At 43.2% G+C, this 16165-nt stretch overlaps 1 protein-coding gene across 2 annotated transcripts in view; it reads right to left on the bottom strand.

Moving 5' to 3' along the window:
- Nucleotides 1–16165, bottom strand: part of marchf5 (membrane-associated ring finger (C3HC4) 5) — a 58579-nt gene that overhangs the window by 22323 nt on the left and 20091 nt on the right. For both annotated transcript variants that reach the window (XM_035799257.2, XM_035799262.2), the window contains exon 2: nucleotides 7176–7378. In XM_035799257.2, coding sequence (XP_035655150.1) covers nucleotides 7176–7378 — 203 coding nt within the window. The remainder of the gene's footprint in view (nucleotides 1–7175; nucleotides 7379–16165) is intronic.

The following is a 16165-nucleotide window of genomic DNA, read 5'->3' as shown; positions in this document are numbered from 1 at the left end:
TATGCCTTGTCTACTGCTGTTAAGGTTAGTTATTATTATAATACTATTGTACCATTTCACTTTGGAGCCCCCAACCCCACCCTAAATGCCTTAGATAGCTCTTTTGTCGCACCCTCCACACATGCGGAGACCTCACCTGGCTTAAATGGTGCCTCCAGAGACGCAACCGCTCTCATTGTCACTCAATGCCTAGGTTTACCTCCACTCCAAATGTCCATCCCCAACTTCAACATTTACCAACAAGATAGAACGGCCAAAGGGGGCGGAGATGCAATCTACTGCAGAGATAGCCTGCAGGGTTCTGTCATAGCTACTGCATCCTGGGCCATATACAGCCTTCCTCACAGAGTTCCCTGAATTCCTATCAGACTTTGTAGTCATAGCAGATAATATTCTAATATTTGGTGATTTTAATATTCACATGGAAAAGTCCACAGACCCACTCCAAAAGGCTTTCGGAGCCATCATCGACTCAGTGGGTTTTGTCCAACATGTCTATGGACCTACTCACTGTCACAGTCATACTCTGGACCTAGTTTTGTCCCATGGAATAAATGTTGTGGATCTTAATGTTTTTCCTCATAATCCTGGACTATCGGACCACCATTTTATTAAGTTTGCAATCACAACAAATAATCTGCTCAGACCCCAACCAAGGAGCATCAAAAGTCGTGCTATAAAACCTCAGACAAAGATTCCTTGATGCCCTTCCAGACTCCCTCTGCCTACCCAAGGACGTCAGATGACAAAAATCAGTTAATTTCTTGGTGACGGGGCAGTATTTTCACTTCTGGATGAAATGCATGCCCAAATTCAACTGCCTGCTACTCATCCCCAGAAGATAAGATATGCATAGTATTAGATATAAATCACTCTTAAGTTTCTAAAACGGTTTGAATCATGTCTGTGAGTATAACAGAACTTATTTAGCAGGTGAAAACCCAAGGACAAACATTCAGATTTTTTTTGTTGAGGTCACTTTTCAATGGAAATCCAGATTTCTAAAGGACCTTATTGCAGTTCCTATCGCTTCCACTGGATGTCAACAGTCTTTAGAAATTGGTTGAGGTTATTCCTTTGTGTAATGAAGAAGTACGGCCATCTTGAACGAGGGTTACTTGAAGTGTACTGTTAGATATAGGTTTTCTTCCTGTATTGAACACAGATCATCCCGTCTTCAATTTTATCTAATATTTACGATAAAAAAATTTTTATGTTGTATTCCATTAAAGTAGTTTGAAATGTTTTGGCAAAGTTTACAGGTAACTTTTGAGATATTTTGTAGTCACGTTGAGCAAGTTGGAACCGGTGTTTTTCTGGATCAAAAGCGCCAAATAAATGGACATTTTGGATATATATCGACAGAGTTAATCGAACAAAGGGACCATTTGTGATGTTTATGGGACATATTGGAGTGCCAACAAAAGAAGCTCGTCAAAGGTAAGGCATGAATCATATTTTTATTTCTGTGTTTTGTGTCGTGCCTGCAGGGTTGAAATATGGTTTCTCTCTTTGTTTACGGAGGTGCTATCCTCAGATAATAGCACCGTTTGCTTTCGCTGAAAAGCCTTTTTGAAATCTGACATGTTGGCTGGATTCACAACAAGTGCAGCTTTAATTTGCTATCTTGCATGTGTGATTTAATGAAAGTTAGATTTTTATAGTAATTTATTTGAATTTGGCGCTCTGTATTTTCCCTGGCTTTTGGCCACACCAAACGCTAGCTTCCCACATATCCCAGGTTAGGTTAACCACCTAACTGAGGAACTCAAATTAACCAATACCCTAGATGTAGCTGCACCCCTAAAAACATTTGTCATAAGAAACTAGCTCCCTGGTATATAGAAAATACCCGAGCTCTGAAGCAAGCTTCCAGAAAATTGGATCGGAAATGGCGCCACACCAAACTGTAAGTCTTCCAACTAGCTTGGAAAGACAGTACCGTGCAGTATCGAAGAGCCCTCACTGCTGCTCGATCACCCTATTTTTCCAACTTAATTGAGGAAAATAAGAACAATCCGACATTTCTTTTTGATACTGTCACAAAGCTAACTAAAAAGCAGCATTCCCCAAGAGAGGATGGCTTTCACTTCAGCAGTAATAAATTCATGAACTTCTTTGAGGAAAAGATCATGATCATTAGAAAGCAAATTACGGACTCCTCTTAAAATCTGCGTATTCCTCAAAAGCTCAGTTGTCCTGAGTCTGCACAACTCTGCCAGAACATAGGATCAAGAGAGACACTCAAGTACTATATCTCTTGACACAATGATGAAAATAATCATGGACTCTAAAACCTTCAAGCTGCATACTGGACCAGATTCCAACTAAACTGGTGAAAGAGCTGCTACCTGTGCTTGGCCCTCCTATCTCGAAAATAATACACGGCTCTCTATCCACCGGATGTGTACCAAACTCACTAAAAGTGGCAGTAATAAAGCCTCTTGAAAAAGCCAAACCTTGACCCAGAAAATATTTAAAAAACTATCAGCCTATATCGAATCTCCCATTCCTTTCAAAATGTTTAGAAAAATCTGTTGTGAAGCAACTCACTGCCTTCCTGAAGACAAACAATGTATACAAAAAGCTTCGGTCTGGTTTTAGACCCAATCATAGCACTGAGACTGCACTTGTGAAGGTGGTAAATTACCTTTTAATGGCGTCAGACCGAGGCTCTGCATCTGTCCTCGTGCTCCTAGACCTGTGCTGCGTTTGATACCATCGATCACCACATTCTTTTGGAGAGATTGGAAACCCAAATTGGTCTACACGGACAAGTTCTGGCCTGGTTTAGAGCTTATCTGTCGGAAAGATATCAGTTTCTCTGTGAATGGTTTGTCCTCTGACAAATCAACTTTGTATTTCATTAACCTTTGACTATTGGATGTTCTTATAGGTACTTTAGTATTGCCAGTGTAACAGTACAGCTTCCGTCCCTCTAGTTAGCGCGCGCTAACTAGCTAGCCATTTTACTTCGGTTACACCAGCCTCATCTCGGGAGTTGATAGGCTTGAACAGCGCAATGCTTGACGCACAACGAAGAGCTGCTGGCAAAACGTACGAAAGTGCTGTTTGAATTCATGTTTACGCACCTGCTTCTGCCTACCACCGCTCAGTCAGATGCTTGTATGCTCATTCAGATTATATGCAACGCAGGACACTAGATAATATCTAGTAATATCATCAACCATGTGTAGTTAACTAGTGATTATGATTGATTGTTTTTTATAAGATAAGTTTAATGCTAGCTAGCAACTTACCCTGGCTTACTGCATTCGCGTAACAGACAGTCTCCTTGTGGAGTGCAACGAGAGAGAGGCAGGCCGTTATTGCGTTGGACTCATTAACTGTAAGGTTGCAAGATTGGATCCCCGAGCTGACAAGGTGAAAATCTGTCGTTCTGCCCCTGAACAAGGCAGTTAACACACCTTATTTTATTTTACCTTTATTTAACTAGGCAAGTCATTTAAAAACAAATTCTTATTTTCAATGACGGCCTAGGAACAGTGGGTTAACTGCCTGTTCAGGGGCAGAACGACAGATTTGTACCTTGTCAGCTCGGGGGTTTGAACTTGCAACCTTCCGGTTACAAGTCCAACGCTCTAACCACTAGGCTACCCTGCCGCTCTTACCTGACTTGCCTAGTTAAATAAAAGGTATAAAAAAAAAATATATATATTTTTTTTTAAATCGGCACCCAAATATACCGATTTCCGATTGTTATGAAAACTTGAAATTGGCCCCAATTAAATCGGTCGACCTCTAAAACATACCCTAGTAAAACTGACTACCCTACCGATCCTGGACTTTGGCGATGTCATTTACAAAATAGCCTCCAACACTCTACTCAGCAAATTGGATGTAGTCTATCTGTTTTGTCACCAAAGCCCCATACACTACCCACCACTGCGACCTGTATGCTCTCGTTGGCTGGCCCTCGCTTCATATTTGTCGCCAAACCAACTGGCTCCTAGGAAAGACATCTATAAGCACTTGTTTGTTGTGATTGAATGGCTGACACATTCAAGAAACACCCACATCAAACCACGCCCAAGACAAATCTAATTTGCCTTCAGTCATGGCTGCTAGCATGAGCTCTTGATGAAAGTGCAGTCGCCCTTTAAAACACTACTGACAACCCCTGAGAGACCCACTGATGCAATACTACCACTGCACTATCCTTTGGTCGTTCAGTCTGCCTGGCTGCCTGAGCAGAATAATGTGTTGAGTTCAGCTAGAAAAATCACACGTCAGACACAGCGTGACACATCACAACCTCTGGAATCTAAGGACGTCATAATTTGGCTGCAGAAGTATAATGATGGTGCGGTGAAATTAGATAAATGTCATAGGGAAGCGTCAGTTCAGTCCGTTTCCAGTCCCCAGAGCAGGCAGGGTATTAGAGGAGAACGGGGAGTCACCGGGAAGATTGCTGATCCAGTTGGAAGGCTGGCAGCATCAGTGTGCTGCTGATTTGTCGGGTGCTCTGGTGCTGTCCGAGCAGTCAGCTATTTTTGGGGCCTGGGTTTGATATATCAGCAGCAGTGGCAGGCAGCCCCGGTCTCCTCTCTGCCGCTGGTTGATGAGCTGCTCTCGTCATGCCGTGGCCTAATTTCCTCTCTCCCTCCCTTCATCCCTCGCAATCACTATACACCTCTGTCTGTACATAGGGGGAGGCAAAGAAAGCTTGCTCAGAGGAGCAGAGACTAGTGCACTTCAATGTCTGCCACATCACAGAGCCTTTTCTCTTCATCCCTCTCATCCTTACCCATCTCCCAACCATCCCTCCCTTACCTCATCTTTTACCCTGTGGATGTCTACATCAGTCTGTTTCTCCAGACACCAGAGGATGTCTCTTCCCCTCCCTCATCCCTCTCTCCTCCTAACACCTGGGTGACGACCAGTAGATTAGTTTGGGCCTTAGGGATAGTTTGGGCCTTAGAGATAGCGTAAATAAGAATGCCCATCTGTGTGCCTCCTGCAGGAAGTTATCATTAGTATGGGTACACGGGACTTCCCACGCATCAGCTCCCACTCTCTCTGTGTGTCGGAAAAGTCTTAGAAGGCTTTCGGAGGTTTTTCATTCACTGTTAAATCAAAGGTAACATAAGCCCCTGTGTGCTGGTGTCCACGACTCAAACAATGAGTGATCGAGGACTAAGCCTACTACACGATTCACCAAGGGACGTTAGCTTTCAATAGATTAGGGCACATTTAGGAGGACCCGTCCAAATAAAACACTGCCTCATGATCTCATCTATCACATCTCATCTATCACTTTGTTACTGCCAGACCAAACCACCAGGGTACTCAAAAGGAACACAAACAAACTTGTGGAGGATGTGTGTGTAGGGGAACTGATGAACATGATAATAAACATTGAGGCCACATTTCATGGGTGGCTCATCTGGTGAAGACGCCGGCCAAAAACAACGGACCCTGATTTTTATTTTTATTATCTACCTGCCACAGTGGCTGGTGGACCAAAATGTTCATTTCCCACCCTGTTTTCATGTGCCATGACTTTATCAACGACATCACTAGTGGTATACCGTACTTGCCATATACGACTAGGACTTGTATCCCAGTGTTCCCAATTACCTGAATGCTCCAGAGACGAGGTAGAATGAAGTGCCCTCGTCTCCATGCTCCAGTCCAGCTGGTTTAGCTGAGCCTGCTGCTTATAGTCACACAGAGGTGACTGACAGCACTGCCAGGCCTGCATCTAAAAATACAACGTGGCCCTGCTTACCAGCAGAGCTTGCCCACCCGCCCGCATACATTGTATTATGTCCAGGCCTTACTTCTCAGTTTGCACCTAGTCTCAATGTGGTCACTATTTAGTCAACATTTAATGGTTAATGACCCACTTGTTCTGGTAGCCACAGTAGCTCAAAGTGCCAACTACATACTAATTAGACGTCTAGGCAGAGTGATTTAATAGCTTCCCCATATGCTAGAAAATATACAACAAGTGTTATTCCCCAAAGCAGTTTCCAGGGTTTCTGCTTACATAAAAGTTTCCTCCCTCACGGTGACTGACGGGAGCTGAAAGTTCTGTCATCGCTGAACGAACAAATGCTGAGCTGAGGAACAACCGCTTAAGGAAAGTGACAGTTGCAACGCAACACTTTTTGGAGAGGGTTGGCTGTGTTAACTTGATGACTAAGTGCCAGTGTTTGGGAATAATCAGTGCCTCGTCACTCTGACGTGCTGAGGTTAATTAGTGGGAACCGCTCCTCTCTTCACCCCCTCTCCAAATTGCCAGTGAGGCTGAAACTGGCCGGTAATGAGCCGATAGCAGACCAGGGTTCAAATATGATTTGAAATGCATTTGAAATGATTTTCCTGGGCTTGACTGAGCTTTGCCTGGTGCAATGGAACCAATAGAATTAACACAATAGTAACAAGTCCAAAGCCCACACATTTGGCACACCAGGCAGGCTAAAGCAAACTATTAGAAATATGTCTCATACCATTTAAACCCAGGTCTGGTAATGAGCATCTGGCAGGTGTCCTGCCCGCTCCTATTCCTCGTGTAACTTCTCCCTCAAACTGTATATTTACCAGACTCGCCACACATAACCTACCCTGGCTTTGGGAGTAAATAAACATGCAGTGAGTTGAGACAGGCTGAGTGCTTTTTAGAGCTCTCAGGTCCCCCTCCTAATTCACAGCACTGACTCACTGCCCCTGTGCTGCATCCGTTATTAAGTAAAGTGAAAGACTACTGTACTTCAGAATCGGCCATGATTCAGCTGTTATTACGTGACTGTGCTGACACACGCAGCAAAGCTGTCTCAATATAGAAGGTAAGCTGGAACAGAATTACAAAACACTCAAATGACATGGGCCTGAATCATAACTGAATGAAATCATAACACATCACATAAGCAGTTCATGCATGTTAATCTCTCTACTCCTTACTCCTGATGTGTGATAAGCATACAGGTGAAAATCAGGGAAGACATTAGCTTGGACAGTGTGACACCAATTCGATGATGTAGCCTAGAAACAGCGTGACATCATAAATTCAGGAACAACATCCAGCACTGTAGCGCTAACTACCTCCTAGCTAATATTCCAGGAAAACTCCCATCACTTTAACTATCTCCAAGAAACTCCAGGCCGGCCCATATCCCCCAGGCCCCCACCTCAGCCCTGTCATATCATACCCAGCTTGGGGAAGACGATGAGGTACTCGGCGTTGCACTGCGGACAGGACACGCGGGCAGTGCTGTTGCCCCTCTGCTTCTCGTCCACCCAGCGCTGCAGACACGCCTGGTGCACCCACTTGGTGGAGCCTCGGCAGCGACACGGACGCACCCACTCCGCCGTGCGGTCATCCTCATCCGTGGCGAAGCATACCCAGCAGCTCCTGAAACAAACAAACACAGGAGAGAGGTTGTTACACAGGCACGTAAAACACACACAGGCAGAGGTGTCTCTCACACACACACACACACACACACACACACACACACACACACACACACACACACACACACAGGCTGAAACACTGGGGCTGTTTTTGTATCAATGTCTGTATACCAGTAAATTAAGTATTCTCAGTGCATTTGACAAATGGTTGTGTCAGGGGCAGGGTTTGCATTCATTTAGATTATGTGACCGTCCACCCTGTAAACCTCCGAGCTACCGAACACACTGGCTGATTAACAGCACATTTAAGGGCAAAGCAAACTTGACCAGAGCCAGGGCAGTTCTTCAAATGTAGGCCTTCCATGGCAATAAACACCCTCACCTCTGGTACAAGGAAACACAACTGAAGCCCTGCCCCCTGGGCACTGATTGACAGGTAGGGAGAGAGAGAGTGCTCCTCTGGAACAGGAAGACAGAACAAACAGGTACCCAAGACAAGAGACTACATGAGACCTTGCGTTCACCATGGAATGCAGGCTTAAAAAGAAATAAGGTAAAAGCCTACAAAATCCCAAACTATTGAGTCATACAATCATTCTGTGAAGGTCATAGGAGTGTGTGTGTGTGTGTGTGTGTGTGTGTGTGTGTGTGTGTGTGTGTGTGTGTGTTACACATACTGCAGCTGAAGAAGTCTGATCTGGATCAAACTGAAATCACCCTACATCTGAGGGAGTGTGCTGTCCAAAGCACCGGGCCAAGAGAAGAACGCTTGAAATGCAATCTCAACCCGTGGCCTCAGGGGAACAGCACTCCGAAAGTGGGCAGTCAGCAGAACAGTCACCTCTAATACACTGGAGGCCAAAGGCTTGGCACAGGCTTTTATACTTGGGGTTACATTTTGGATAAAGGTGGTTGGAGGACATTTTCTTAGGTCAGGCCTAGCCCTTAGAACCGACAACGGTGTTGTGTAGTGATCAAAGAATCCTCTGACAGTTGACTGAATAGATGTGTCCTGGAATACAGTGACGGTGCACAACTCAATCAAGATCAATAACGCAAAGAATCTGCTCAGTGAGGAAAATTAACTGAAAAGCGGTGTATGCCAGCAGCGTCAAAGCGTAGGCAGCCTACTAAATCAATAGGGCCTACATTTTCCTGCCATGTGGACACAGCACCTTATACCACTGCGACCTGTATGCTCTAGTCGGCTGGCCCTCGCTACATATTCGTCGCCAGACCCACTGGCTCCAGGTCATCTACAAGTCCATGCTAGGTAAAGCTCCGCCTTATCTCAGTTCACTGGTCACGATGGCAACTCCCATCCGTAGCATGCGCTCCAGCAGGTGTATCTCACTGATAATCCCTAAAGCCAAAACCTCATTTGGCCGCCTTTCCTTCCAGTTCTCTGCTTCCTGTGACTGGAAAGAATTGGAAAAAAAAAAAAAAAAAATAAATAAATAAATAAATAAAAAAAAAATCGCTGAAGTTGGAGACTTATCTCCCTCATCAACTTTAAACATCTGCTATTTGAGCAGCTAACCGATCGCTGCAGCTGTACATAGTCCATCGGTAAATAGCCCACCCAATTTACCTACCTCATCCCCATACTGTTTTTATTTATTTACTCTTCTGCTCTTTTGCACACCCATATCTCTACCTGCACATGACCATCTGATCATTTATCACTCCAGTGTTAATCTGCTAAATTGTAATTATTCGCCTACCTCCTCATACCTTTTGCACACAATGTATATAGACTCTTTTCTTTTCTTTACTGTGTTATTGACTTGTTTATTGTTTACTCCATGTGTAACTCTGTGTTGTCTGTTCACACTGCTATGCTTTATCTTGGCCAGGTCGCAGTTGTAAATGAGAACTTGTTCTCAACTAGCCTACCTGGTTAAATAAAAGGTGAAGAAAAAAAATGTCTAGGACCATATGCACAGGCAAGAGAGTCTACCTGAAAGTCCTTCTCAAACATGCCACTGGCAAATACTTACGGAAAACAATGGCCATAATGATGATTTTGATCAATGCAGGAAGGATAAATATGATGAATAGTAGCACTGAGATAAGCCCGGTTGATGGTTATAGAGAATGGATAACAAACTGGTCTGTCTTCTGTAGCCTACTAGTTTATCTCCATGCTTGATACAGTGTGTGCTCCTTGGTAAGACATTCCACATACATGCCAGAGGCCTTCTGCCTTAGTATGTAGTAGATCAGGTATTCACAAACTGGGGTACGCCAAATAAAAATGTGATTCACATTTTATAAATAAATACATAGATATATAAAAAATCTAAATTTTCAGAGTCCATTTATATTTTCCAACAGGGCTATACATTTGGGTGAGGTTTATTTCCTCACCTGAGTAGCCTAGTTTCACTGCCAAAAATAAAATGAAACCATCTACTATTCAGCAAAATAAAACAATGTCAAATAGTCAAATAATTAACATCCAAATCACATTAACCGTTACTCTCTCACGGGATTTCCACTAACGGTCTGTATGTAGCCAAACGTAGCTGCTGCTCATTCTGTTTGCTCGAAAATTGATAAATGGTTAAAAAAAAAGTAAGGCCCGCATCTATAGAGACACATACCAGCTCTTACTGGTAGGGTAGTACTGCTACTACCAGCAGTACTACACCTGCACCTGTCGACGACACAAGTTGTTCTGCTTCAACAAGTACATCCAATGCTAGCATCAGTAATTCTACATTTGTTGTTAGCCCAGCTAGAAAACTAAACAGGCACAGACTGTGTGTGGAAAATGATTTAAGACTGAGACCCTCTCCAATACAACCCAACATTGCAGAGTTATGTGCATCCTTTCAAGCACACCCTTCTCATGAACCTGTGGTGAGTTATTCACAATTTTCGATGAACAAATAAGGTTTTATATTTAAGATGGTTAAATAAAAGAGAAAAATGATTGATTATTATATTATTATTTGTGCCCTGGTCCTATAAAAGCTTTTTGTCACTTCCCAGGAGTGACAAAAACTCACACTCATTGTTATGTTTAATAAATGTATCGTATAGAGTGTGTGTGGCAGGCTTACAATGATAGCAGAAAAACAACATTTGAGAGTGCACTGACCCTGGTGCTAGAGGGGGTATGCAGCTGGAGGTTGAATGTTTGAAGGGGTACGGGACTAAATAAAGTTTGGGAACCACTCTAGTTGAGCAATACTCTAAACAATTGTGTTCTTATCAGCGGAGCAGAGAGGGTGACTGAGCATCATCATCTCCCTCCATCTCCGTGACATTGAGACAGATGTGGTGTTCTGATCCAGAGCCAAGCCATAATTGAATAGAATTACTCCTTGCTCTCAGCCCAGCCAGGTATTAGGCCATAACAGGCCATTGATCAACCTGTGAGCCTCTTGCAAAACTCATTTATCCCATCCTCCCTTCTTCCTCTTCTGTCCTCCCACACAAAGACCCTCCTCATGACACTCCCTTTGCATAGGGAGTAATGGTCCAACCCTACACTTACCAGGGGACTCAAAAAATACTAACTTGAGCCTCTAGTCCCTTTGAATGAAGCCATTCAGGTAAACACTTGACCTGCAAGCATTTTACACTGAATAAACCCAAGTTAATCATGCTTCCTGCATGGGCGATGCACTTTACCGCATGAATAATTGGTTTGGTTTGCAGCAATGAGCGTAGACGAGGAATAATTAAAGTAACATCAGTCTCAGTGAAACATCTGGGGAGAGATTAGATATCAAAACACCTTGACCTTGTCAGCATAAGTCAAGAAACAGCTCATCATCTTGCCTTTACATCATTAAAATCAGTTGCGTAGGAGAGATGTGTTTCATTACTGCATGTATTAATGTGTGTGGTGTAGTTAGGTCTGAATAATGCAGACCAAAGCAAGGTTTCTGAAAACATGGTGCCGGGCAACGTGACCGGGAAGATTTAAATTCCCCAGCCATTTGAGAAATTTGCCAGAACCATATGACTAGGATTGTGCCTTTGGTTTCTGGACAACAACAAAACAATTTATATGAAAATTTATAGAACAGGAGAGAAATTGCATATGAGGAAGTCTTTCATCGGCGGCGCGTCCGACCGTCTAGGGAAGTAAATTGAAATACATTTCCCAAATTATTTAATTCATCCAGTCTATACAGTAGAAAGCATGACTTAGCCACAAAGGAGTCGAGGATCATTAGCTTATTTTTTTTTTTTTGCCGTGGATTGTTTCAAATCACAAGCTGTGGGCCTATGCCTATTCGGGTTGCCAGCCATTTGGGAAGAGCGCGTGTCAATAGGCCTAGCTGATTATTTAGTTGCAGATGTCAGTGAAAAGCATCTAAAATGTGTGAATATCATGTGTATTGAGTATAATTTAAAATGTTGAAACAAGAAAAGGGAGTGGTGTGTGGCGAAGATACACGAGTCTCTCCAGAATGTCTCCCACCAATTCTTGCACATTCATTGTTTCGTTGTGTGACTTGTTGGCCCTTTGATAAAAAATGTTTTTATCAATTCCCCATTACATATGCCACCAGTAGGCCTCGTAAACACATGTAATAGGGAATTGATAAAAGGAGAAGCTCAAGACATCTAGAAAGGAAGGCAGACAGGTTGAGTAGAGAGATGTATGCAACTGAAAGAACATATCATATTTTCAACTGTTTTAATTTGTCGGCTTTATGTATTTTGACTTACACGGAACCCCGACTGCGCACCATCGTGCATAGATTTATTTTGTCCCCCCACACCAAACCATCACGACACGCAGGTTAAAAGACCAAAATACTCTGAACCAATTACATTAATTTGGGGACAGGTTGAAAAGCATTAAACATTTATGACAATTTAGCTAGCTAGCTTGCACTTGCTAGCTAATTTGTCCTATTTAGCCAGCTTGCTGTTGCTAGTTAACTTGTCCTGGGATATAAACATTGAGTTGTTATTTTACCTGAAATGCACAAGGTCCTCTACTCCGACAATTAATCCACACGTACAACGGTCAACCGAATCGTTTCTAGTCATCTCTCCTCCTTCTAGGCTTTTTCTTCTCGACTTTATTGGCAACTTTCATAAATTAGGTGCATTTCCGCCATTGACCTCGTTCGTCTTTCAGTTACCCACGTGCGTATAACCAATGAGGAGATGGCGCGTGGGCAATTGCTTCTAAAAGCCAGTGAGGAGATGGGAGAGGCAGGACTTGCAGTGTGATCTGCGTCACAAATAGAACGGACTTCTATTTTAGCCCTTGGCAACGCAGACGCTCATTGGCGCTCGCGAGCAGTGTGGGTGCAATAATGTAATAATATAGATTTCTAAATGTATTCTGTGACGTGAGCGGTGTAGTCAGCCTGTTAGTTGACAATAGAAGTTATAGGCCTACTGCTGCATTGGCCTATAGGCTATGAGTTCCATGCGCTCATTTCTTTAGCCGCCGGTATTCATTGGTATGCATTTCATGTTTGACATTTGTACCATTTTAATTCAGATTTTTATGATCAACCATGTGACAATGATTTTGATAAACAAAAATGTTATTCTTGAAATGGAACTGTTCCACAAAAATGTGCATATGAAAAATAACTGGCATGCAGATTGGTAGAAATGGTACGATAAATTGTAAGATTCCCCAAACTTGAAACTCACGCACAACATATTTAGTCTTTATAAAATAATTGCCTTTCATTGTCAGATTTGCCTATTGGCAAATTTGAATCAAGGTAAGACAAGCCTCATAATATAAAGGAAAACATTCAGGTTTCAAACAATTAAATAGGCCTGTTATTAAAATGCATACTGCCTCCAACTCACATTGTAAAGTGGTGGTGACGCACTAATAGCCTGTTACCTGCACTTGTATTACCAGTTGATAAATACAAATAGGCCTAGCTCTTTTTAACCATGCACCAAACCTGTTTAACACACTTTTGCATTTAGAATTGTTGTGCAATGAAAGGGCCTATAAAAGCATGGTTTACTCCAGCAGCAACCAGCATGAAGAGCTCCATGACAAATCCCACACAAAATAAGCTCTAGATGCTGTACGCGTATGATAGTTGTGATGGATACATTTATAAAACGAATGAACCCACAGACTGATAGGCATGACGGTCAAATGTGTTTCCATTGACTGGTATTTCCATCAATTAATAAAAAGCATTATTTGGCAAGGGGACGTTTTTTCTCCCGGTCGTTTTTGCTGGCAACAGTTTTGTTTGTGGGCTTTTCATTTATACATTTTTGGCCAAAAGCCGGCAACTGCCGGTTAACGGAATCCCGAAGCCAAAGGTACTGAATGTCAGATAACATGTTAAAAAAGTACACCTAATTTTGTCAAACAATGAAGCTATTGGAAAAACAGCAGGAGACCTATGACTAAAACCAAGTCACGAACTACAGTTCCATTGATGGTTAGCTCTTGTTCAATCACCATGTCCCTGTTGCTAGGTGATTTGATAGTAAGAGGAGTGTTGAGGCCTATTTCCAATCCGCCCACATGACATTTACATGCTTGAGTCCATAATTACACAGAACCTTCAAGAGTTGGCATTTCAATGGGTGAATAAAATAATGATTAATCTCCACCTCATAAAATAATGACATAAATCCAGTAAGAAGAGACAGTTGATGCCTGGAGATTTTTTCTGGTGATACACTGCTGAGTTTTGGATATAGTTATCAGGCCAGTCGATAATGTTACCTTTACCCAATCCCTATAAGCCAACATACAGTATAACAATGATGTAATCACATTATCATAAAAGAAAGGAGCCTAATATCTTTAGTCTTCTCTTTATGGTTATATTTTATGGTGAAATCAAAGTACATCGACACTGTTCCAAAGACTAGCCTATCCTGCATTCCTGGCCTGTCATAAAACTATCCTACAGTTTGACACTGAGTCATGTCAAACACGAGCCAAGTCTGAAGACATAATAGACCCCGTCTAAGAATAGTAAAAATCCTCTCACTGCTTATTTGACCAAAAAAGGCCGATCTAGTCTACTTCCTGTCCTTAAGAAAACAACAACAGGTACGCTGAGAATGGGTTCCGAGGCTTTTTCGCTTTCCCTTGGAAGCAGGAAATGGCCCAGATCACATCCAGCATTTATGATGAAGCAGAAGTGTCTTTTCAATGAATAAAGGACATGATCTGCAGAGATTTTCATGGTCAGTTGTCCAGTACTAAAGAATGTCTAGGATATGACTAGTGTCCACTTAAGATGAACTAGTTCTCCAGCTCCCCGCTGTCCTTGACAGAAAAAGAGAGCCGTTATGCCAACTCCATACACAGCACAAAAAATGCCTAGGACTACTTCAAGGTAAGAATCAATAGCTAGTCACTTTGTTTTGATTGCTTAGTATGCTTGTGCTTCCTCAGCCTGCTCCACCCACGTTAAGCTGCGGTTTCATCATCCCGAGCCCCAGCCGGCTGTGTGTGGGGGTGGGATGGGTCCAACGTGGCTGCACCGAATCCCATAATACCACCATGTATAATTTAAACCTGCCTGCTCCCAGGCCTGAATAATGGATGACAAATCTCTGGCCATCTCGGTCACCTGCCTCCAGCCCAGGGTGTGCTCTGTTACCCGGGCCGCAGGTGGGCGGGATAGGGGCCCTCCCTGAAGGGCCACCGTCAGGGCCCCTGGCTCAGCCGTGCTCAGGAAGCTAGGTATACCTGGTTGATGTTCCATCCTCCAGGGGTGAATAAAACATGAGGCTGTGGGAGAGCTCACTGGAGCCTAGGGGTCGGGGTGCTCAGGTAACGTGGGCCTGTGGACAACCAGGGGCAATGTGGCAAAACCGAGTCTGTGATAGAAACATTAACTCTCCTTCCTCTTCTCTCCTCATATTAACCTCCTCCATCCTTCCACTGTGACTCTATTCTCTTGTCTCCTCAATGTGAACCTACACCCTGCTGGGATGTCCACAACCTGCTACACAATACGGTACATCCTCTTGCATTACCTGTGGCTACGGTTACACCACAGTTAGCTACGGTGGATATGATGGGTCAAATGCTCATTTGGCTTTGAGCCAAGAAGGCTACCTAGCTTCCTACCCCAAAATTAGGGGAGGTTGGAAAATAGTCCACACTAGAGAGGATATTTCCTTGTCCAGATCCACAGAGCATGCAGTCACAGAGCAACCATTTGTAGTGTACTAAACATGGAAAGAGCAGTTCTTCCTAATGACAGACTGATCATGTGAATCCAGGTGAAAGTTATTATCCCTTATTGATGTCACCTGTTAAATCCACTTTAAATCAGTGTAGACGAAAGGGAGGAGACAATTAATTAAGGATTTTTAAGCATTGAGACAATTGAGACATGGATTGTGTATGTGTGCCATTCAGAGGAAGAATGGGCAGGACAAAAGATGTGTCTTTGAACGGCACACTGGTTTGTGACAAGAACTGCAACACTGCTGGGTTTTTCACACTCAACAGTTCCTCGTGTGTATCAAGAACGGTCCACCACCCAAAAAGACATCCAGCCAACTTGACACAACTGTGGGAAGCATTGGAGTCCACATGGGCCAGCATCCATGTGGAACTCTTTCACCGCCTTGTAGAGTCCATGCCCTGATGAATTGATAGCTGCAGAATGCTGTGGTAGCCATGCTCGTTAAGTTCACCTTGAATTCTAAATAAATCACTGACAGTGTCACCAGCAAAGCACCTACACTCCTCATCCCATGCATTATGGTGGGAACCACACATGGAGATCATCTATTCACCTACTCTGTGTCTCACAAAGATACGGCAGTTGGAACCAGGAATCTCAAATTT

The sequence above is a fragment of the Oncorhynchus keta genome, chromosome 2, assembly GCF_023373465.1.
Source record: "Oncorhynchus keta strain PuntledgeMale-10-30-2019 chromosome 2, Oket_V2, whole genome shotgun sequence".
Lineage (NCBI taxonomy): Eukaryota > Metazoa > Chordata > Actinopteri > Salmoniformes > Salmonidae > Oncorhynchus > Oncorhynchus keta.
Note: the sequence above shows the minus strand (reverse complement) of the source record. Positions and strands in the feature narration are given on the sequence as shown.